This window comes from Lampetra fluviatilis, chromosome 64 (genome assembly GCF_964198595.1).
Source record: "Lampetra fluviatilis chromosome 64, kcLamFluv1.1, whole genome shotgun sequence".
NCBI classification, from domain to species: domain Eukaryota; kingdom Metazoa; phylum Chordata; class Hyperoartia; order Petromyzontiformes; family Petromyzontidae; genus Lampetra; species Lampetra fluviatilis.
This window is the reverse complement of record NC_136338.1, coordinates 1,332,088-1,357,351: the sequence shown is the minus strand read 5'-3', so window position 1 is coordinate 1,357,351 and position 25,264 is coordinate 1,332,088. Positions and strand designations below refer to the sequence as shown.

Here is a 25,264-nt window from a genome sequence, read left to right as displayed (position 1 = left end):
CATGGTACTGGCCACCCCCTCGTGTGTCATGCCGGCTTTCGTAGGTGCTACCCGACAGCTCTTGCCTCCGGCAGTCTGTTAAGGCTTCAGGGGGCGTCTTTGTGGTGCAGGCTGGACACGGACACGGTGGCGCGCGTCGCCGCCCGCCCGCCCCTGTCCTCCGGAGACGCCGCTGGTCGCTTGTCCCGGCTGGAGCAGGAGTTCCAGGGCCTCGCCACCATGCTGGACATGCTCAAGGCTCAGGTACATGCGGGGGGCGTCTGTGTCTACACCCGTGCGTTTATCTTCTTGGTTCTTTCGGTAAAGTCGCGTAGAAGGGAAGTAATAAAATAATAAAAATAAAACATAATAAAATAATTCTCACGACGTTTCGGCCACAACGCAAGCAGCCGTCCTCAGGTGAAGACCAGGTCTGTCGGGGAGACAGCGTCTTATTTTTATTATTTTATTACTTCCCTTCTACGTGACTTTACCGAAAGAACCAAGAAGATGAATCCCTGCAGTCACGAAAGCTTTAAATCGAAATTTAACCATGCGTATATGTTGGTGTGTACCTGGTGCGGTGTGTAAACATCGCCACTGGGGAGACAAAGGCGGCCGGGCGTGGTGTTGGCCACCCACCCCCTCGTGTGCCACTCCGGCCTTCATAGGTGGTGCTAACTAGCTAACAGCACTTGCCCCAATAGTCTGTTGAAAGCGGTGGTTGGCGCCCTGCGCTACGGACCTTCCCGTTCACGAGGCCACCATCGCCAGTGACGATTATCTGAATCGGTCCTGGGCCTCCCATAGGTTGACTCAATGAGTACTTGGTGCGGTGTGCTTGCCTGAGTCGTAACCGGCACCGGCTTGCCAGAGTTGCCGATCATACACGGCGAACGAAGATATACGAGACTTGTGGAGCGAAACGTCGAACATCGCACCGGGCAACCGTGCAGTCTGTTGTCCTTCCCCGCACCTCCGATTAGCACGGTTGGCTACGTACGGTGCGAAAGAGGTTTAACATACATACATAGACTCACACAGAGACCCATAGACTCACACAGAGACCCATAGACTCACACAGAGACCCATAGACTCACACAGAGACCCATAGACTCACACAGAGACCCACAGACTCACACAGAGACCCATAGACTCACACAGAGACCCTGAGACCCACAGACTCACACAGAGATCCATAGATTTACACAGAGACTCAGACTCACACAGAGACCCATAGACTAACACAGAGACCCATAGACTCACACAGAGACCCATAGACTCACGTAGAGACCCATAAACTCACACAGAGACCCACAGACTCACACAGAGACCCATAGACTCACACATAGACCCATAGACTCACACAGAGACCCATAGACTCACATAGAGACCCATAGACTCACACAGAAACCCATAGACTCACACAGAGACCCATAGACTCATACAGAGACCCATAGACTCACACAGAGACCCACAGACTCATCACACAGAGACCCATAGACTCATCACACAGAGACCCATAGACTCATCACACAGAGACCCATAGACTCACACAGAGACCCATAGACTCACACAGAGACCCATAAACTCACACAGAGACTCATAGACTCACACAGAGGTCCATAGATTTACACAGAGACTCATAGACTCACACAGAGACCCATAGACTCACACAGAGACCTAGAGACCCACAGACTCACACAGAGACCCATGGACTCACACAGAGACCCATAGACTCACACAGAGACCCATAGACTCACACAGAGACCCATGGACTCACACAAAGACCCATAGACTCACACAGAGACCCATAGACTCACACAGAGACCCATGGACTCACACAGAGACCCATAAACTCACACAGAGACCCACAGACTCACACAGAGACCCATAGACTCACACAGAGACCCATAGACTCACACAGAGACCCATAGACTCACACAGAGACCCATAGACTCACACAGAGACCTAGAGACCCACAGACTCACACAGAGACCCATAGACTCACACAGAGACCCATGGACTCACACAGAGAACCACAGACTCATCACACAGAGACCCGTAGACTCGAATAGAAATCCATAATCTGTTGTCTTTCCCCCAAACCTCCGATTAGCACGGTTGGCTACGTACGGTGCGAACCAAGTTGAACGTACAAACACACGTATCCAGTAAACATGCCGACGTCGGCGGGCCAAGGTTGGCGTTTGGTCAGAACCGTCGGCCCAGCGACGTTCACGTGTTGAATGGGAGGCCGCGTGGGAGAGGGAGGGAGACATCCTCATCATAATTTGCCGGGAATCTGTTCGATCGCGCCGGTCTACGTAGCGCGTCCCGCACCCCAGCAGCTGCGTCCGATATTCAATCCGTTGCAGCGCACGTTTTGATATATATTATTATATTTTTCTTAAATGTAATTCTGTGTTGGGTAAAGATTTAAAACAAAACAGCCAAAGCAGATTCCACCAAAATAAATCTCGAGTATGAAAGACGTCCAAGATATTCTTCCCAGTCGCGGAGCTGCGTTATTAAATTCCTCCACTAAAGTTCGATGCTGTGGGGGGGGTGTGAGTGGGCCTCAACGTCAGCTGTGGCCGGCTTTTACCACGCGGGTTTTCTTTTTGGCCGACGTTTGCGCCAGGCGTCACGCGGAGTTCATCGCTTCAGATCTGTCAGCGCAGCAAGCGCTGGGGCTGCTCTATCTCTCTCTCTAGCGCCAGCAGCAGCTGCAGTAATTCTGCTGCTGCTGCTGCTGCTGTGTTGAGGTCAGGGCACAATTTGTACTCGCATGTGTGTGTGTCAGCAAGTTGGCACAGGTGGCGCATCGGCCAATCATCTCAGTCAGTCGACCCGTGGCACCTGGGTCTGCCCCTCGACACTTCACGTGGCTCTTTGGTTCTTTCGGTAAAGTCACGTATAAAGATAAAATAATAAATTAAATAATATTTTATCTTTATACGTGACTTTACCGAAAGAACCAAAGAGTAATTCCTGCAGTCACGAAAGCTCCAAATTTAAGAACTTCACGTGGCCTCAACGTGCACGTAGCCTGGCACAGGCGCTGCGGTGACGTCACTGCCACTTGGTGGCGAATGGCGGTTGTTGTTGTTGTTGTCACCGTGCGTCTTCGTACGTTGCGGGCGGTGTGGTGGGTTAGCGCGCTGCCCTACAGACCCGGCAAACATTTCAACTCGGTCACAGGACCGCTGTGTGACCACCAGCACTGGGAAGACAAAAGCGGCTAACCGTCGTGCCGGCCACCCGACCCCCGTCACACGCCGTGCCGGCCTTCGTAGACGCTGCTCGCAAACAGCGCTCGACCCATACTCTTTGTTTTTTCGGTAAAGTCACGTGGGTAAAATTTTTGAATAAATTAAATCACGACGTTTCGGGTGCAACACAAGCATCCTTCTTCAGGAATGGACGCTTGTGTTGCGCCCGAAACGTCGTGATTTAATTTATTTAAATGTTTTACCCACGTGACTTTACCGAAAAAAACAAAGAGTATGAATCCTTGCAGTCACGAAAACTTCAAATCCAGAAGCGCTCGACCCGACGGTCTTGTCAACGCTATACAGGAACGTGTTACGTAATAACAATAATGTTTAAAATGAAAACGGCTTGGGCTTTGGCACCGCCTTTGCCGTGCACGGAGAGACCGCGTTGACGCTGACGAATGCCTCGCGTTGTTTTGGTTACATTTGTGGCCACGCTCCACTGCCGACGCAAGATGCTTCGTTATCCGCGAAGTGTTTACGTTTCATATCGAGCGCATCGTTCACGGCGATGGCAATCGGGGCGCCACCGTGGCTAGGAGATGTTAACCACCTCGCCTGGTCTACAGGAGGCCGTGGGTTCGATCCTGACCGTGACGCCTGCTGCTGTGTATTTGGAGTTTCAGTGTCTCTCTCTCATCATCATCACGGTGGCTAGGAGATGTTAACTACCTCGCCAGGGTACGCAGGAGGTCGTGGGTTCGATCTCGACCCTAATGACGCCTGCTGCTGTATATTTGGAGTCTGCGTGTCTCTCTCTCATCATCACGGTGGCTAGGAGATGTTAACCACCTCACCTGGGTACGCAGGAGGTCGTCGGTTCAATCCCGACCCCGACGACGCCTGCTGCTGCTGTATGTTTTGACTTTGCGTGTTTCTCTCTCTCTCTCTCCCCGTGATCGCGTGGATTCATCTCCGGGCCCTCCGCTTTTTCCGTCCACATTTGGAGTCAACATCGCCGCGCGTTTCATAATATTTTGCCCGATGTCAATTTCCGCGCGATAAGCCGCTCCGTTGAGCCATCGTTTGCGATGGCCGGGTCGCTTCTGCGAACGAGCTACGTAGCTCAGTGGGGCCTTGAACGGCAAACAAAAAAAAACATTGTTTATAGTGTGAGTTTAGTTTCGCTCGACAAGTCGTGACGCATGGGAGCAGGCTGGAGGAGGGGACCGTGGACGAGCGGGGCAGGCAGCAGGAGCCGCGCGGCGAGCCGGCCTTGTCGCTGCCAACGATTTCCCAAGCTCTGCAGTCCCCTCTGTATATTAAGATGTTTTCGGCCAATAGGAGCGAGGGCTTTCATAGCGTGGTGGGAGGCTATCGGAGCGCTCGGGAGGAGAGAATCTACGCGTGTGTTCGAGGGGGGGCAGCGTTCTATTCCAGTAGCGATGGGACAGATGGATATTAGTCCCCGCTGTTGTGTCAGCTAGCATGTGTGTACGGTTGATCATCGATTATCCGGCACTGCACGATTATCAGGGCTGCTTCCAACGCTCCAAAGGCTGTTAACCAGTCGCCGGCATGTGCGTGTGACACATCAGTGTAGATACGCTTGATTTCAGTGACAAATATTGCATGGGGTACATTATACACTGCGTACAACTTAAACAATGACAATACTGCACGTATATACACATCACCCCATAATGCAGAGTCTTCGAGATTGGAGTGGTGAGTACGGTTCAGTGGATAGAGTCACTTGTTACAGCAGGCCATTTATTTGCGTCCATTTGTATGTTCACCTATGTCAATTTCACACGGTAAACAAATTAAAAACACAAAAAACACGAACACACCGAAAAACGTAACGTCGTGCAAGAATGTGCAACATTAAGCAATTTTTTAAATGACAATCTATTTCACGTGATTATCCGGCGTTTTGCAAAGTCCCGCGCCCCCTTTGCCGGACATCCGACGATGGACCGCACGTTGTAAATGCTCATTAACAAAAAATCCTGGAGGGGGGGGGGGGGGAAGAGACGATCCAAAGATTCGAGGGGGGAGCAGCGACAATGGCCCAAACAGACCGGCCGCCCCCGTCCGGAAGACGCAGATGTCCTCGCGGATTGCCCGGTGATGGCAGCGATGCGGCCAACGGCGATCCGGTCAACGGCGATGCGGTCAGCGCCACGCGACCGACACGCGCGCACGGCGATTCTCAGCCTTGTCCAGACCACCGACTCAGTAGAGGGCCCCAAAGCGTGGCCTTATTATTATTGTTGTTGTTGTTGTTTAGACCCCCAACTATGTTGAGTCGGTGACCTGAGCAAGGTCGAGAGCGCATTGTACATCGAACGTGGTGGTCACATGTATGTAGGTATGTTGGAATTTTTTCGCACCGTACGTAGCCAACCGTGTTAATTGGGGGGAAGGACAACAAACTATGGGTCTCTGCGTGAGTCTGTGTCTGTGTGTGAGTCAATGGGTCTCTGTGTGAGTCTGTAGGTCTAAGTGTGAGTCTGTGGGTCTCTGTGTGAGTCTATGGATCTCTGCGTGAGTCTATGGGTCTTTGTGCGAGTCTATGGGTCTCTGTGTGAGTCTATGGGTCTCTGTGTGAGTCTACAGGTCTCTGTGTTAGTCTACGGATCTCTGTGTGAGTCTACGGGTCTCTGTGTGAGTCTACGGGTCTCTGTGTGAGTCTATGGGTCTCTGTGTGAGTCTATGGGTCTCTGTGTGAGTCTGTGGGTCTCTGTGTGAGTCTATGGATCTCTGTGTGAGTCTATGGATCTCTGTGTGAGTCTACGGGTCTCTGTATGAGTCTACGGGTCTCTGTGAGTCTATGGGTCTCTGTGTGAGTCTATGTGTGTATGTTGAACCTCTTTCGCACCGTACGTAGCCAACCGTACTAATCGGAGGTGCGGGGAAGGACAATAAACTGTACGGTTGCTCGGTGCGATGTTCGACGTTTCGCTCCACGAGTTTCTTATATCTTGGTTCGCCGTTTATGATCGGAGGTGCAGGGATCTAGGCATGATGGCTAGGGGGGGGGGGGGCTGTGTGAAGCGGCTGGTGGGGGGGGGCTGCACAGTAATGGGTTCTAATCCTTCCTCGTGTGGCTCACGGCGTCACTTCGCACCGTGGCGAAGCACGCGGTCGCGTCGTGCCGAGTTTGCATCACCGGTTGACTGGGACGGGAATCGAACTTGTCGGCAGGGTGTTCGCCGGCCAAGTGACAGACCCCCCCGGCACGACCCCCCCCCCGTCCCCCGCAGCGGCTGTGCTGTCGCCTGGCGCTGACCTCGTTTTGTTCGTCGTTATTTTTCTTGTTTCGCACAAAATTAATGAACGTTTTGAATGGCGCCCGCGCGCCAAAAAAAATTCCTCCGGCTCGGTGAACCGTGGTGGTGGCGGCGGTGGTGGTGGCGGTGAAAGTGGTGGTGGTGAAAGTGGTGGTGGGTGAAAGTGGTTGGGAGGAATGTGAGTGTGGGTGGGTGAGTGAGTGGTGAGTGGGGGTGAGTGGTGAGTGTGGGTGAGTGTGAGTGAGTGTGGTTGAGTGAGTGGTGAGTGGGTGAGTGGGTGAGTGAGGGTGAGTGAGTGAGTGTTGTTGAGTGAGTGGTGAGTGTGGGTGAGTGAGTGTGGGTGAGTGGTGAGTGGGGGTGAGTGGTGAGTGGGGGTGGTTGGTGAGTGGGGGTGGGTGAGTGTGAGTGAGTGAGGGGTGAGTGTGGGTGAGTGAGTGTGAGTGAGGGCGTGGTGAGTGGGGGTGAGTGAGGGTGAGTGAGTGTGGGTGATTGGTGGGTTTGGGTGAGTGGGGTAGAGTGCCAGCTGTCCACTCACAGCACTTGCCCCAACAATCTGTTAAGGTTATACGGGGGAGCTTTGTCTTTGTTAGATGATGCGACCCCAAGTTTTGGATGAATACTCAGGCTTAAGACGCGACATTTCTGATCATCCGAAACTGATTATTGTGACACTATTGCTGCACTTTTATCGATGATGTCGATGGTGATGATGATGGAGATATCTATAAAGGATGATGAAGAGGATGATGATGTTAGATCACGACAATGATCGTGATCACACGAGATCTTACTGGTGATGATAACGATGATGCTGACGATGATAGTGGACCTCACATTGATGATGATGGTGATGGTGAATTAAGCACGCACAAATACAAAGATCCCCCGTACAGCCTTACCAGACTGTTAGGGCAAGTGCTGTTAGCGAGCACCTATGACTGTACACCAGGGGTTGTTGGTGGCCAGCACCACCCTCAGCCGCCTTTGTCTCCCCAGTGGCGATGTTCACAGCGCACCGCCAGGTACACATTTGAGTCTGAGCCGACCTCGGGGAAGGTTCAGGACCGGTTCAGAGAATCGTCACTTGGTGGTCGTGAACAGGAGTCGAACTCGGGACACCCGTGTCCGTAGCGCAGCGGAGCGCGCATCACTCCACTGCCACTCCACTGCCACTCACTAACCCACTCACACACATACACACATACACACACACACAGGTACACACGCGCACGCACACACGCACACATACACACACACGCACACACACACACACACACTTGCACACACACACATACTTGCACACACACACATACACACGCACACTTGCACAAACACTCACACTTGCACACACACACATACACACACTTGCACACACGCACACACAAAGATCCCCCGTATAGCCTTAACAGACTGTAGGGGCAAGTGCTGTTAGCGAGCACCTATGAAGGCCAGAACGGTACACGAGGGGGTGGGTGGCCAGCACCACGCCCGACCGCCTTTGTCTCCCCAGTGACGATGTTTACACACCTCACCAGGTACTCATTTGAGGCTGAGTCGACCTAGGGGAGGCCGGGACCGGTTCAGATAATCGTCACTGGTGTTGGCCGTGAGCGGGAATCGAACTCGTGTCGCCAGGTTCATAGCGCAGCGCGCTAACCGCTACACTACCGCACACACGCACACACTTGCACACACACACGCACACACACACAGGCACTGGCGCACACCGCCAGTGATAACAGCCTCCTTTGTGTTGACCAGTGAGCTCAGGGCAAGGCTCTCCTCGTGCCCAAACGCCCCCCCCCCTCCTCCTGGCCCCCCCACCCCACTCACCCCACTCACCCTCTCGCTCTCCGTGTGTGTGACAGAGTGAGCCGTGTAACCCCCCCCCCCCCCCACTAAACAAACACGCCCGCCCTGCCGAGGTGATGTATTGTGAGCGAGTAACAATGCAAGGGGGGGGGGGGGGACCCTGTGTGGATGTCCCGATTTGACGGGTCACTCTCTCACTCAGAGCCCCCCCCATAGCCCCCCCTTGCTCTCACCCGGCTCTACTCACCCAACCACTCGCTCACCAACTCACCCAACCACTCGCTCACCAACTCACCCAACCACTCACCCACCCACTCACCCACTCAAACACTCACTCACCCACCCACTCACGCACCCACCCACCCATCCACTCACCCACCCACTCACGCACCCACTCACCCACCCACTCACTCACTCATCCACCCACCCACTCACTAACCCACTCACTCACCCACACACTCACTCACCCACACACTCACTCACCCACCCACCCACCCACTCACGCACTCACTCACTCACTCACCCACCCACTCACTCACTCACCCACCCACTAACACACTCACTCACCCACCCACCCACTCACTCACCCACTCACTCACACACTCACCCACCCACCCACCCACCCACCCACTCACTCACCCACTCACACACTCACTCACTCACCCACTCACTCACCCACCCACCCACTAACACACTCACTCACCCACCCACTCACTCACTCACCCACTCACACACTCACCCACCCACCTACTCACTCACCCACTCACACACTCATTCACTCACTCACTCACCCACTCACTCACTAACACAATCACCCACTCACCCACTCACACACCCACTCACCCACTCACTCACCCACCCACCCACTCACCCACTCACCCACTCACCCACCCACCCACTCACCCACTCACTCACACACTCACTCACCCACACACCAGGGTTGCCACTCTTATGGGAATCTGCGTTCAGGCGGTATGAATGTATGAGGTCCGCTACGACAGCGTCACTGCTGGACATTTTATGACAATCGACCCCTGCGTTAATGGAGAAACCCGTCTGGGTTTTTGGTCTGCAGTGAGAAAGGTGGAGACTCTTTTATGGCACTGTTTTTTGTGTTGTTGTCGTGATTTTGTTCGATATATATATATTTTTGGGTGAGATCGCGTAAATATAAATGTGTTGTTAAACCGCCCACCACCCGACACAGCCAACTAGTAAAGGTTGTCACGTAAACAGAACGTGCCGATTCATTACTAGTACAGCACTAGTGTATAGTGTGGTGTATAGTGTAGTGTATAGTAGTGTAGTGTATAGTGTAGTATACTAGTACAGCACTAACCGGTGTGTTGGAGATCCAAGCCACAACATTTGCAATCTGAGTCCGACGTTTCGCCCGTCTATTTAACCACCTGAGATCCCAACAAGACTCGCTCTCTCCTGCGATGTGACATCCTGCTACATGCCCTGCCCCGATTCTCACATCCCTCCCGCCCCTTCCTGCCCCCTTCCTGCCCCCTTGCTGCCCCCCTTGCTGCCCATTCCTGCCCCCCTTCCCACCCCCCCCCTTTTACACCGCCCCCCCCCCCCCCCGCTGGCAGAACGTGGAGTTGGTGGGTCGCGTGAAGCAGCTGGAGTCCTGCGAGTGCCGCCGGCCGGCGTGCGAGTGGCAGGGGCGCGCCCGCGCCCACGACGAGCGCTGGGAGGGCGACGCGTGCCACTCCTGCTCGTGCCGCGCCGGCTCCGTGGAGTGCGTGCCGCGCGCCGACCGCCCCGAGTGCGCCGGTAAGAACCCGGCGGCAGAGGTCGCAAACGGGTTTTGATTCCTTAGCCGTACCCGTACCCGGCCGAACCAGGGTCGCAAACGGGTACCCGTACCCGTACCCTACCCGATACCCGGCTACCTGTACCCGGCCGAGTATCGGGTAGGGTACGAGTACGGGTACCCGATTGCGACCTCTGGGATGAAGCCATGTTGCAGGCGCGGGTGGGTTGATTCTAGGAACTTGAATTGTGAGAAGAGACAAGACGTTGGGAAATGAGTGACAAACGGTTACTCACCGGTGACTCACGGCCTACCCGTACCCGGCCGCACCAGGGTCGCAAACGGGTACCCGTACCCGTACCTGGCCGGTTACGGGTAGCCGGGTATCGGGTAGGGTACGAGTATCAGGTACCCGGTTGCGACCTCTTTGTCCGGCCGCCACCCGGCGAACCGGCGTGTGTGTGTGCAAGTGTCTGCGTGCGGGTTGGGGGTGTTTACCCGGGGGTTGACTAGGAGATGTTATCTACCTCGCCTAGTCTACAGGAGGTCGGTGGGTTCGATCCCGACCCTGACGATGCCTCTCGTAATATTTGGAGTTTGCGTGTCTCTCTCTCTCCCCGTGGTTGCGTGGATTCTTCTCTCCGGGTCCTCCGGTTTTCCCGAACACGTTTAGAGTATTTGGCTCCTGCTGTACATTTCCACGTGATGATGATAAGCGACTTCTTCGAGTACTCATTTAAACGAGTAGCGCCGCTTGCGAAAGCCAACAGTGGGCTGTCCTCTGGAATAGACTGGCCCCCGCCACGTGAATGTGGAACTTCCACCACCGACTCTGCAGGGCTGCAAGCAGGAGATGAGCGCCAATGCCTCTGCGCACGTGGGCCGCAGTCGGTCACTCTGACTTTCAGACGATGGGAAAGTTTCGACGTTGTTGATAATAATAATGATGGTGATGATGGCGGTGGTGACAGCATGAACACGATCATGCTGATGGGGTTATGGTTATATGGTGATTGATGCTTCGGGTATGCTCAGTTTGACGGGTAAGTATAGACGTCGACGACCGATGACGATGATAACAACAGCTTTCATTATGAACCGAGTGCGACGAGGCGGCTGAAGCCATCGCCCGCGCCGGCCCGGTTTGACCTCTCGCTCTCACGCGGACGGGCCGTGAGCTCAGCGCCCGCGGGACCGCCGGGACCCGGAACGGAACACGCGTTCACACGCGGCACATGCTCGTTCGCAAGAAGTTCAACATACACACACACGCAGCACTCGCTCGCTCGCAAGAAGTTCAACAGACACACACACGTGGCACTCGTTCGCTCACTTGCAAGAAGGAGTTCAACATGCACACACACGCGGCACTCGCTCGCTCGCTCACTCGCAAGAAGGAGTTCAACATACACACACACGCGGCACTCGCTCGCTCGCTAGAAGTTCAACATACACACACACGCGGCACTCACTCGCTCGCTCACTTCGCTCGAAAGAAGGAGTTCAACATACACACACTCGCGGCGCTCGCTCGCTCGCTCGCTAGGAGGAGTTCAACACACACACACACGCGGCACTCGCTCGTTCGCATCGCAAGAAGGAGTTCAACATACACACACACGCGGCACTCGCTCACTCGCAAGAAGGAGTTCAACATACACACACACGCCGCGCTCGCTCGCAAGAAGGAGTTCAACATACACACACACGCGGCACTCGCTCACTCGCTAGAAGTTCAACATACACACACACGCGGCACTCGCTCGCTCGCTCGCAAGAAGGAGTTCAACATACACACACACACGCGGCGCTCGCTCGCTCGCAAGGAGGAGTTCAACATACACACACGCGGCACTCGCTCGCTCGCTCGCAAGAAGTTCAACATACACACACACGCGGCACTCGCTCGCTCGCAAGAAGGAGTTCAACATACACACACACGCGGCACTCGCTCGCTCGCTCACAAGAAGGAGTTCAACATACACACACACGCGGCACTCGCTCGCTCGCTCACAAGAAGGAGTTCAACATACACACACACGCGGCACTCGCTCGCTCGCTAGAAGTTCAACATACACACACACGCGGCACTCGCTCGCTCGCTCGCAAGAAGGAGTTCAACATACACACACACACGCGGCGCTCGCTCGCTCGCAAGGAGGAGTTCAACATACACACACGCGGCACTCGCTCGCTCGCTCGCAAGAAGTTCAACATACACACACACGCGGCACTCGCTCGCTCGCAAGAAGGAGTTCAACATACACACACACGCGGCACTCGCTCGCTCGCTCACAAGAAGGAGTTCAACATACACACACACGCGGCACTCGCTCGCTCGCTCACAAGAAGGAGTTCAACATACACACACACACGCGGCACTCGCTCGCTCACTCGCAAGAAGGAGTTCAACATACACACACACGCAGCACTCGCTCACTCTCAAGCAAGAGTTCAACATACACACACACGCGGCGTGAGCGATACGCGCGGTCACGCGCACACAGTCCCCACCGCACGGTGACCTCACCCCCCGCCAAGCGGAGCTCGTCGGACGCGTTACCCCGGGGGCCCTCTTAATTGGCGTGAGTGGTGCCGCTAATGATCAGCGTGGGGTTCTTAAGGGGACGACGAGCCTGAGAATTGGGGACCCTGAGAATGGGGGGAGACGGGGAGGCTGGGGAGGTGGGGGAAGAACGGGGGGGGGGAGGGGGGTAAGGGAGGAGGGGGCACAAAAGCCAGAGAATGCCAAAAGGCGAACAGTACAAGGGCAATGCAAATATGAAAACATGACGAGCACAGGTTGAGGGTTTGTGTATATAATGCGGCCTTGCAATACTAGGAGTGTGTCTACTTGGTGTTTGAACATCTTCACACCTCCTGAATCATTGCCGGAAAGGGGAAATCATATTTTTGTTTTCATCAATTTTTGATACCTGCAAAAAACACAAATTGGTCTCACAGATAGACTCGTTGATGATCGCTGCGAGCACTTTGGCTAATTGTGCACCACTGAAAGCCCAGCAGTAGCGTCACCGGGTATCATTTTTGCAAAAGGAAATTATAAAACTATTAGTTTTTTTCGGTAAAGTCACGTAGGTAAAAGATTAAATTTAAATTAATAAAAGTAATAATAGAAATAAAATAATAATAAATAAAAAATCACGACGTTTCGGAGGCAACACAAGTCTCCGTCATCAGGTGGGACCGTCACAGCCAGATTTGCTGTATCAAGTGGGGGGATGGTGGTGAGGGGGGGCAGCGCTTCGCTTAGAACACCACCATCACGTGGTGTAAATATTTACCCTTCTCGCCACGAGTGGTGGCACGGCAGCCCCTGGGGGTCTCGGGCCGTGGCGGCGGCGGCTGCCGCTGGCGGCGCCAAGAAGATTTTCCAAAAATCTTCGCTCTCCAAAAAATGCGATGACAAAGACAGAGCCAAAGAAGGCCCGTGTAGCCTCCAAGAGACCGGCGGGGCAAGTGCTGTGAGCGCGCAGTGCCCATTCAAGGCCGTTACGGCACCGTGACCTCGTGGTGATGTTGTTCGCATGGCACCAGATACGCATTTAAGGCCGAGCCGACCTAGGGCGGACGTGGACCAGGAATCGAACTCGGTCGGCCGGCTTCGTGGCGCAGCGTGCTAACCGCTGCGCCACCGCTCCCCCCACGCCACGCACGGTGCAACCGCTCAGCCGTCATCATCCAGCAGTGGATTGTCGGTGGCTGCTCGTGGTGGTGGTGGTGACGAAGAAATGTGGATGTTTGACCTGAGCCCAACATTCCCGAGGTGGGGGGAGCGGGGGGCCCATGAAACGAGCCCCCCCCTCCGCCGCCGCCACCCCAATCACGACATTTGTTTGTGAGGCCGTCAAGTCGATGAGCTGTCTGCGGGTCTCGTGCGGCGTCAACACCGCCCGCTCCACCTCGATCCGGAGCGGCTTTTCTTCGCTTGTTTTGATTCGCTTTGACTTCATCCTTCCACGCTTTTCACCCTCCTCCCCCCACACACATACAACGCTTCGCAGTCGTCTCCGTTGTTCACGAATTGCGACTTCACGTGCTCTTCGGCGTGCGTCTCTAGAAGTTTGGCTTCGTCGTGAGCCGTGGTCAATCCACTGCTGGATGATGGTGTACCCAAGCCTCCACCACCATCATCATCATCATCAGCCGTGGTCCATCCACTGCTGAATGATGAAGGCCTCCGTCCCCCCCCAAAGCCACCGCCGTCTCTGACGATCCATCCAGCACCTGCCGTGCACGCCAGGAGCCGCTTTCATCATCGCTCCATCTCCTGGGCGGACGTTTCCTTTCCGCGTTCCATCCCCGAGGCCGCCGCTCGGTTGTCGTCCCTCACCACTTCTCGTCGAGACCCCGTCTCCCGCCCCGTCTGCTGCCACCACCCCGGGCCAACGCCACATTACCGGCGCTCGCCCCAAAGCGGCCGTCCTTCCCCTCTCCACGGCCCGCTCCCGGTGGGCCCCTCTGGCCCCCGGTGGGGCCCCAGTGGGCCCCCCGTCGTTGCGGTCGCACCGTAAGCGTGAATGAGACAGCAAGAGGACGGGGACCTCGGGAGCCGCGGGTGACTCGAGTTCCTCGCAAGAGCCGCGTCGTCACAGCGTCGATGGCGTCACCTGCAACGGCTACAGCGGAGCGCCTGGGTCGGGACGCGCGGCCGCCCCTGGGCTGTCCACGTGCGCAGGGTGTCCGCGTGCGCAGGGTGGTCACGTGTGCAGGGTGTCCACGTGTGCAGGATCTTCACGTGTGCAGGGTGGTCATGTGTGCAGGGTGGTCACGTGCGCAGGGTGGTCACGTGTGCAGGGTGGTCCACGTGCGCAGGGTGGTCACGTGTGCAGGTTGTCCACGTGTGCAGGGTGGTCACGTGTGCAGGGTGGTCACGTGCGCAGGGTGGTCACGTGTGCAGGGTGACCACGTGTGCAGGGTGGTCACGTGTGCAGGGTGTCCACGTGCGCAGGGTGTCCACGTGCAGAGTGGTCACGTGTGCAGGGTCTCCACGTGTGCAGGGTGGTCACGTGTGCAGGGTGGTCACGTGCGCAGGGTGTCCACGTGCGCAGGATGTCCACGTGTGCAGGGTGGTCACGTGTGCAGGGTCTCCACGTGTGCAGGGTGGTCACGTGTGCAGGGTGGTCAGATGCGCAGGGTGTCCACGTGCGCAGGGTATCCACGTGGCCAGGGGTAGCGAGTGAGGCAGCAGTGTTGTGTGCGGCGTGACTGCCGGCAGGTCCCAACTCGATGTCCTGCTGTCGATTCATTACGATGGCTTCACTTGTGCATCCTCTCTGGTTTCGTACAGTGAGTCACACCACTGTATCTGTTTAATTCTCCCTAACTTGATTTTGTAATTGTGCTGAAAGTATAAACAACAAAATGCACTTGAAAATTAACTAGATGAAATCTAAATCGACTGGACAAGGCTCAGGGTTTCTTGTACGTTACACACGTTCGCTTTGGGTTTAGGGATCGATGTGGGGTTCGGGATCAATGTGGAGTTAGGGATCGATGTGGGGCTAGGGATCGATGTTGGGGGTTGTTTGGGATCGTTTTGGGGTTTTTAACCCGGTAAGATCCCACTGAGAACAGCTCTCACTTGCAAGGCAGAGTTGGGATAGAGAGTTCAACGGCGACAGCCAAAGTTGCGCCACAGTGGCAACGGCGGAACAACGCGGCGCAGACTCAAGGTGACACCGCTGACGATGACAGGGGGCTCTTAACTAAAGCCACGGCAATCCGTCTACGTCAGAGCGCCCCCCCGCCCCCCCCCCCCCCCGCTCAAACGATCATCAGGCCAGCGCCCTTCTTCACCCACCGGCGGCTCTGAGCCAGCGTTGAACATTCCACATTCTCATGGCAGGAGCCAGCCATGTCCCGCATGAAAATTCCAAACCAATTCAAACCCCAATTTTCCGCTCACTGCCCGTGAATTTCCTTTTTTTTATTGAACATTTTTTTTTTCCCGTCCAACATTGCGCTCCGTCTAACTATCGCTCTCTTGTCTGTCTCTGCCTCATCCCCTTGGACCCCTCCCCTCACCGTGACCCCTTGACCCTCTCCCCCCCACCCCCCCCCCCAGAGGGGTGCCTCTCCTCCCCATGCTTTAACGGGGGCTTGTGCCGGGCCGAGGGGCCGGGCGGCTTTACCTGTGAGTGCCCGGCGCCGTTCTTCGGGAAGGCGTGCCAGCTGGCCTCTATACAGGTAACGAGACCTCCCACCCACCACCCCCTCTGTGACCCCTGACCTTCCCCCCCCACCTCCCCCCCCCGACCTTTCCCACCCCCTCTCTGCCATCACGCTTGCCTCTTAACGCTTCCCTTTGGCTCGGCACTATCGTTGACCGGTTTTCCAATTCGCTTGCTGGCTGGTTTGTTGATCTGAAGTAGATTCTGCTCATTAATTAAGTGCGTGTTATAATGCACCCGATAGTATCCTCAGTTGCACCTGGCTATTGGAGCGCACGCAAACGAGGTTGACCCAGGACCTGTCTTAGAGCCACTCGGCCACTACATTTCTCCTCCGTATAACAGAGACCCAGCCACAGTGTGGCCACTTAAACTGGGATGGATTATTCCGCGTATTTGATGATAAATATTTCCCCTGCTCATCATCAGCGCTGCGTCCCAAATGCCGCCATCCCTAAACGAATTCGTTAAAAGTACGCCGTTCCGTTTATTCAATCCAGCCTTTTAGAATTTACAGATGCTTTCGCTTAAGTAAACAGCCGCTAATTCAGCCAAAAAGCAAATTGGATTTCACGGTATTCAGAATGTAAATACCGCATTCTCTGGATTGGAAAGCGCAGGGCCACATTTGGCCTTGCAATACGGGGGGTTTGGTGGGTAAGTGCGACTTATCATCCAAAGAATATGGTATTTGTCCTCATTTCAAGCTGACTGACTGCATGCTTTATATACGACAACCGTCATTGTCATCATCAGCCATGGTCTTTCCATTTTTGGGTGCCCTCTTCCACTTTGGCTGCCGGTCCATCACTAGTCCTGTCCCGTTGGCCGTGGCACCTTCTCATGCCAGGCACTGGCCAAGTCCCACTCAAATCCCACTCAAGTACCACTAAAATCCCACTCAAGTCCCACTCAAATCCCACTCAAATCCCACTAAAATCCCTCTCAAGTCCCACTCAAATCCCACTCAAGTTCCACTCAAATCCCACTCAAATCCCACTAAAATCCCACTCAAGTCTCACTCAAATCCCACTCAAGTACCACTAAAATCTTACTCAAGTCCCACTCAAATCCCACTCAAATCCCACTAAAATCCCTCTCAAGTCCCACTCAAATCCCACTCAAGTTCCACTCAAATCCCACTCAAGTCCCACTCAAATCCCACTTAAGTCCCACTCAAATCCCACTCAAGTACCACTAAAATCCTACTCAAGTCCCACTCAAATCACATTCAAATTCCACTCAAATCCCATTCAAATCCCACTAAAATCTTACTCAAATCCCACTAAAATCCTTCAAGTCCCACTCAAATCCCACTCAAATCCCACTCAATTCCCATTCAAATCCCACTCAAATCCCACTCAAATCCCACTCAAATCGCACTCAAACACCACTAAAATTCTACTAAATCCCCATTCAAATCCCACCTAAATCCCACTCAAATCCCACTCAAATACACTAAAATCCCAATAAAATCCCAATAAAATCTTACTCAAATCCCACTAAAATCCCTCTCAAATCCCACTCAAGTCCCACTCAAATCCCACTCAAGTCCCACTCAAATCCCACTAAAATCCCACTCAAATCCCACTCAAGTCCCACTCAAATCCCACTCAAGTCCCACTCAAGTCCCACTCAAATCCCACTAAAATCCCACTCAAATCCCACTCAAGTCCCACTCGCTCTTCTTATCCGTCGTTGCAATGTCTCTGAGCGACGGGTGCCGTTCCCCGCTCTAGTCCATATCGTACAGAGCCCCTCCACTCTTGACGTAGCTGTCAGAGACCGCGACACAGAATGGAACGATTCAGGTGTGTGCAGCCGCAGGGGTTGAGGAACGAGTGACAGCAGCGATAGAGTGGTGCGTAGGGGCTCACGGAAGGGCTACATGGGGAGGGACGGGATAGGAGTGGAGGGGGCGAGGGGATAGCAACAGCGTGGGCAGCAGTTGGGGCCACACCGCGCTGGGATTTGAGAGTTCAAAACCTTACGCGACATTAGACGTAACTCAAACGCAAGCTTGCCAGTGACAGGTGGCTGGCAGTTATCGGACGATAAATCGGAAAAGGTTTATCAATGGAGTGGAGGTGAGTTTCGAGGAGGAGAGGTCGATGGAAAATGAAATAGCGGGGACGGGAGTGAACACTACGGCTACCCCCTGGCTCGATGCGAAATTCCCGCACTACTTTGTGGGTTTGGATTCACTCGGCATGTGGTGGCTTATGCAGTCGGACGTGGGACAGCATTGTGTAGTGTGTACCGTGTGTGTGTGTGTACCGTGTGTGTGTGTGTGCCGTGTGTGTGTGTGTACCGTGTGTGTGTGTGTACCGTGTGTGTGTGTGTGCCGTGTGTGTGTGCCGTGTGTGTGTGTGTGCCGTGTGTGTGTGTGCCGTGTGTGTGCCGTGCGTGTGTGTGTACCGTGTGTGTGTGTGTACCGTTTGTGTGTGTACCCTGTGTGTGTACCGTGTGTGTACTGTGTGTACTACTCGGCAGACAGCTGTTCTTTGGCGAGGGACAACATTGGGTTCAGGGTCAGGGTTCGCGATGGGGTTATGGACAGGGACAGGTTTTGACGGTTCCTGACGGCTACCTCGTGCCGCGGGGCGCGGGCATCTTGCAGCGCGTGCCCATCTCCCTCTGTCTGTGATCCGCCAACCCCACCTCGCCATCACGTTGATGAAGCCCACAAACCCATGCCCCGGCGCGCTCTCCCCCACCCCCACCCCTCCCCTCGACCTCCACCGACCTCGCGACCTCTGACCCGCGCTAGGCCTGCTACCTCCCGCCTTCCGAGGGCGCGGCCTGCCGGGAGGGGGCCGCACCGGCCCCCCGCTCCTGGTACTTTGACGGCCACTCGGCCCTCTGCCGGGAGTTCCCCTACGCCGGCTGTGGCGGCAACGCCAACCGGTTCGGCAGCGCCGCCGAGTGCCGCTCCCGCTGCGAGCTGGGCGCCTGCGTCTACCGCGTGCGTCGCGCCATGACTCCGCCGCCGCCGTCGCAGCCACAGTCGTCGTCGTCGTCTTCGGAGGAATTTGGCAGCGACGGTTCAACCGCCTCGTTCCTGCCGCGGAGACACAAGTACAACAGCAGCAGCGGCGGCGGCGGAGGTGGCGGCGGAGGTGGCAGTGTTGGCGTCTACGGGGAGATCCACGGTTTCCCGCGAGACTTGGGTTACGGCACTGGCGCCGGTGCTGGTGGTGGAGGCGGAGGCGGCGACCCCGGTGTCGAGTACGCCGGTGACGGTGGATTTGGTAATGGTGGATTTGATGGCGGTGTCGGCGACGACGGTAACAGCCTGGACGGGAACGAGCTGTGGCCACCGCCTGGCCGCCGTCACCTGCGGCCTGGCATGAACGTTGCCGCGCCCGCCGGTGCTGCCGGCGCCACTCTCTATGGCCGGCGCCGGCACCAGAGGGCTCACCATGGCGGCGCCGGTGCGGAGGGAGCGCCGGGTGGTGGGGGCGCAGGCTGCTCATCGGCCGGCGGCTACGAATACCGGTGCGAGACGCTCACCAGGGCCCACTGCCTCGGACTCGACGGGCTGGAGCTGAGCGACGATGGTGGAGGTTACGGAGGTGGTGGTGATGACGATGCTGGTGGTGGTGGTGGCGATGGTGGTGGTGCTTTCGGTGGAGTTGGAGTCGGCGCAGGAGATCATGTATCTGCCGGCAGTGTGGGTGGTTTTGTCGATGAATTTGGTAGACCCGTAGTGGCTGCACCACCGGTCGCAGCCGGAGGAGGCGGGCGCACATTCGGCGGTGGCGCTGTCGGAACCACCGTGGCCAGATTGGCCCGGGCCAACGCCGGCAGCCGACCTACCAACGCCGCCGCTGCACGCGGGGGAGGTATCCTGACCGTCGGCATCCGCGAGGTCGTGGGCTTCTCGCCAGGACAGACGTGCGGCGGTGCCGGCGGACTCTTCCCACCGCTCTGCGGCTGCGCCGGCGCCAGCGCCGCCGGTGGCTCCGGTGCCGCCCGATCGCGGCGAGCAGCGGGCGACGGCGGCGACTGCATGGCGTGCGGCTGCGGCGCGGACGGCCGGCCCGTGTGCAGCTGCCGAAACCCGGTCCGGCGCAAGGAGATCCGCGACCTGACGGGGGAGGAGCGCCGGCGATACCGGGAGGCCGTGTGGCAGCTCGTCGACGCAGGTGCGGGAAATTGTTGACCTCGCTCGCTCGTTCGGGCGGTGACGTGGCCGGGCGGTAGCGCGCACTTGCCGCACCGGTGTTCGTAGCCGTCGACCGATGGGCAGCCGGCGCCCCCGCCACCTGGCGCTCTATCCGCGAACCGCTGTATGGGGGATCTTCGCGTCCGAGTTGCGCTTGAACCGATTTACGAAATTGCGCACGTTACAAGTTTCTGTCAATGATAATATTGATCGCGCGACTAATTATCGTACGGGGACGGTGGGATTCCGTTGCGTGTTCTGGCGAGGAGCGTTTCGCCACCGCGGCCGGCCGTGGCAATCCGCGGCGCTAACCTCGTCCCCCCCCCAACCCCACCCCCCCAAACCCCCCGGCAGGCACGTGGTCCGAGCTGGCGCACACCTTCTCTGCTCACGCCCCGCGGGGCCGCCGCTCGCGCCCCTCCTCGGCGCTGCCGTGGCTGCGCACGTTCCTGCGGCACGCCGAGGCGCTGCTGCAGCGCGCCGCCGGCTCCTGCGCCCTCGCCGTGCCGTACCACGAGTGGCCCGTCGACGCCGGCAACGTCGACTCGTCCGTCGCGTGGGACCCCGACCTGTTCGGCGGCGACGGCGCCGACGCCGGCGACGGCTGCGTGCGACCAAACCCCTTCGAGAGGCCCGGCGCCGCCTGGTCCCCCTGCCTGCGCCGGCGCTTCGACGTCTCCGTCTCCCTGCCGGACGCCGTGGACGTCCACCTGGCGCTGCTGTCGCCCGACTTGGCCGCGCTGACCGAGCGCCTGCTCGCCATGTCGGCGCTGTTTCGGCTGCGCGTGGGCGGGCACGCGGCGACGCCGCTGGCGCCGTACGACCCGCTCTTCCTGCCCCACCTGGCCTACGTGGACCGCCTCTGGGCGCAGTGGCAGGAGCAGAACCCCGGCGCGGGGCCTCCCCGGGAGACGCTGCCCGCCGAGACGGTGCCGTTTGGCCCGGCGCCCGACGATGGCCGCCGCTGCGTGTCGTACGTGCCGCTCACGCTGGGCACCCCCTGCAACGTGACGGCGGCCGGGCCGGCGGTGCCGCGCCGTCCGAGGCCGCCGAGGGGTCGCGAGGGTCGCGCCTCGAGGGCGGCCGCCGCCGCCGACGGCCGGGGTCGCGCGCCGCCCGACGCGCGCTCCAACGACGCCGGAGAGTTCTTGGAGGGCTTCGTGGAGGTCGCCAAATACGGCGCGAAGTTGGGAACCCGCAGCACCACCACCACCACCACCACCACCGCTGGCGGTGGCTTCCTTCCTCCGCCTCCGGGCGTCGAGTGGAACCAGTTCACGCGGAGCCAGCTCGCCCGGAACGGATTCGAGCCGGAAAGGCCCGACGAGAGCCGGTTCAATCGACGGCCATCGTTCCCCCGAAACGCCTTCGATCCGGAGTCGCCCGAGCCGGCCCGGTTCGACCACAATCCGTTGGACCGCGGCACGTCCGGCCGCACCGGCGGCGGCGGTGGCGTCCGCCTCTTCGACCGCGACGGCTTCGACTCGGAGGGCTTCGACCGCCTGGGCTACGGCCGCTACGGCTTCGACCGCTCCGGCGTGACGCCGTTCGGCATGCGGAGCGACGGCACATTCGCCCGCGCCGCCGACCGCGTCGCCGCCGCCGCCGCGGGCCTCTTTGACCCCTCCGGCCACAACCGGCACGGCTACAGCACGTTCGGCCTGGACCGCGCCGGCTTCGACGTCTTCGGCTTCGATCGCGATGGCTACGACAAGGACCGCTGCAACTACTTTTTCGCCGGGCCCCACTACCTGCGCTTCTACTTCTTCGCCACGCAGCAGCTGGCGGCGGCGGCCGGAGGGGAGGCGGCGCTCGCCGGCATTCGCCGGATCTGCCCGCCCGTGTCGGAGGTGCCGGCCTGGTGGTTGGAGGCGGAGGGCGTCGGGGGGCGGCCGTCGCCGGGAAGCGCCGGCGGGCGGCTCCGCGAGCACGGCCAGGCCCCGCGGAGCTCGTCGGTGACGCACGAGGGACTCTGGCTGCCGGTGACGCCGGACGCCAGGTGAGGAGGAGGAGGATGAGGGAGGAGAGAGTTTGAATTTCGATGGTTGCAATTTTCCTGCGGTCGAGTCGCTCGTGGTCGAAAGGTCGTGGAGGTCAACGCACCTTCAGTGAGCACGGTTGGCTACGTACGGTGCGAAAGAAGTTCAGGGAGTCGATCGTTTAAGCCCCCCCCACCCCGACAACAACAAAACATCGTGATGTTGATAGTTCCCGATGCGATTGATTTGGCGAAATTCCACCTCTGAGAATTGAATGTCGGTCTTGCCCGCCGTGTGTGACGAACTTAGCGCTCATCTGGCAGAGCGAGGGGGAACGTGATGCTACTATTGTGCGTGGTCGACCAGGGCGTCACTGGAAGGGAGGGATCTCAGAGGTAGCTCTTTGATATCCGCTTCTGCGGGCCATTCGCATTATCTGTTCATCTCATCACGAGTAAATTATAAGTTCAAGTTGATTTTGTTTCGAGATAGACCATTTTGCCAGAGTGAACCGAGTCACCAAAATGTTACGCCGATGTAGTAACTCACAACAACCGGTTGAATGGACGCCCAAAAGACAAAGATTCCCCGTATAGCCTCTAACATACTGTTAGGGCAAGTGCTATTAGCGAGGATCTACGACCCCACGCACAGACAGATGCGCGTACCACCATCGCCCACACCGATTTGCTGCCCTGTACGTACGTACGTTGAACTTCTTTCGCACCGTACGTAGTCAACCGCGCTAATCGGAGGTGCGGGGGAAGGACAAAAAACTATGGGTCTCTGTGTGAGTCTATGGGTCTCTGTGTGAGTCTACGGGTCTCTGTGTGAGTCTATGGATCTCTGTTTGAGTCTATGTGTAACTGCGTGAGTCTATGGGCCTCTGCGTGAGTATATGAGTCTCTATGATAGTCTATGGGCCTCTGTGTGTCTGTGGGTCTCTGCACGAGTCTACGGGTCTCTGTGTGAGTCTATGGGTCTCTGTGTGAGTCTATGGGTCTCTGTGTGAGTCTGAGTCTCTGCGTGAGTCAATGAGTCTCTATGATAGTCTATAGGCCTCTGCACGAGTTTGTGGGCCTCTGCGCGAGTCTATCTGTCTCTGTGCGAGTCTATAGGTCTCTGCGCGAGTTTGTGGGTCTCTGCGCGAGTCTATGAGTCTCTATGATAGTCTATGGGTCTCTGCGCGAGTCTTTGGGCCTCTGCGCGAGTCTACGTATGCACGTTGAACGTCTTTCGCACGACCCTCCGTCGCCTGCCGCGCTAATCGTGAGGCTGCCGCGCTGCAGGTTCTGCTTCGAGCTGCACTGGTTCTCGGGCTGCCCGCTGGGCTCCCGGCCCGTGACCTGTGGCCAGGACCTCTGCCTGGGCGCCACCTGCTCCGGTTTCCCCCACGCCGAGTGCCGCATGCGCAACTGCGGCTCGTGCTACACCGAGTGGCTGGAGCCGCAGACGGGGGCCCTGCTCATGTGCCTCGGTCAGTCCGTGTGTGTGTGTTACGTGTGTGTGTGTTACGTGTGTGTGTGTGTAGCCTGTGTGTGTGTGTTACCTGTGTGTGTTACTTGTGTGTGCAGTGTATCTATGTTGAACTTATTTTGCACCGTAGATAGAAAATTGTGCTAATCAGAGAAGAGCATGTGTCGTCTGTGTGTGTGATGTGTGCGTACTCATCCAGTGTGTTCTAGATCAGTGAACCCGCCAGGCCATTCTTGTGTGTTGTTGTTGTTGTTATTTTCATTATTGTTACGGGTGTCGTTGTTCCTTGGTCATTGTTGGTCGTTGTCGTCATCTTGGTTATTGTCATCGTTTTTTTGTTGGGTGGCATCGTTGTGTTATTGTTGATATTTGTTGTCTGTTGTCATAATAATTTTGTTTTTGTTTATTGCTATGGTTGTTGTTGTTTCCGTTGCTCCGCAGGCTGCATCGACGAGCGGGGAATGTTCCGCGCAGAGGGCAGCTCCTGGGTCATGACCTGTGACCTCTGCTCGTGCCAGGGAGGCGCAGTCTCCTGCATTAGCGGCTCCTGCGAGCCCTGACCCGACCTCTGACCTCTGACCTATCGCCCCCCACCCCCTGCCCCCCCCTCCCCCATCATGATCATGCCGGTAAAAGATGTCAAACTTTGACCGATCCCATCAGGCCGGTAAGGGTGAGCCTGTGTACGTGCCGGTTTGTATACCTGTGCGTGCGTGTGCGTGCGTTACTCTTAAGCCCTAACACTTCGGTGTGTGTGTGTGTGTTGACCTCCTGCCGGTGAGCCTCTGCCAATTTACTTGGCGTCAAAGTGCACCTAGCCTGGCACACAAGTGCGGTGGTAGCATCACTGCAACTCGGTGGTGAAAGGAGGATGGTGCGTGCGTGCCATGTGTGTGTCATCGTTAATTTAAACGTGTCCCCCTGGGACTCTGAATGCAAGAATTCGTCGTTTTGGGTCTCATGCTTGGTTGTGAACGTTATTCATTTTAGCCAACTCTTTCAAAATTATGTTTTTCACGCGCATATTTTATCTGAGATTGACGAGTTAAAAATGACTACGCATATTCCGATTGGTCTAAACTTGAATGTACCCCCTTTCTATTGGTCAAAACCTTACTGTGTCTATTCTGATTGGTCCATCTTTGGCATCGCCCTCTTATGATTGGTCCATACAAGGCATGTCCTCTAATGAGGCAAAACCTACCCCACGTTCTGTTTAATTGGCCAATGCTTGACCTGGTCTTTGATTGGTCGGAAAATATATTCCACGTCTCGTCTGATTGGTCAATATTAGAATTTTCATTTTTATCATCACAATGTATCCCAGGTCTATTCTTAATGGTCCAAACTTGACTTGTGTCTTTTGATTGGTGCTAATAA

The 25,264-nt window shown here is 56.7% G+C and overlaps 1 protein-coding gene across 1 annotated transcript in view; it reads left to right on the top strand.

Annotated features, from left to right (window-relative positions):
- The window catches only part of KCP (kielin cysteine rich BMP regulator), a 110,986-nt gene that overhangs the window by 34,576 nt on the left and 51,146 nt on the right, over positions 1-25,264 (top strand). Inside the window, exons 8-9 of the mRNA XM_078882203.1 lie at positions 111-243; positions 9,904-10,087. Coding sequence (XP_078738329.1) covers positions 111-243; positions 9,904-10,087 — 317 coding nt within the window. The remainder of the gene's footprint in view (positions 1-110; positions 244-9,903; positions 10,088-25,264) is intronic.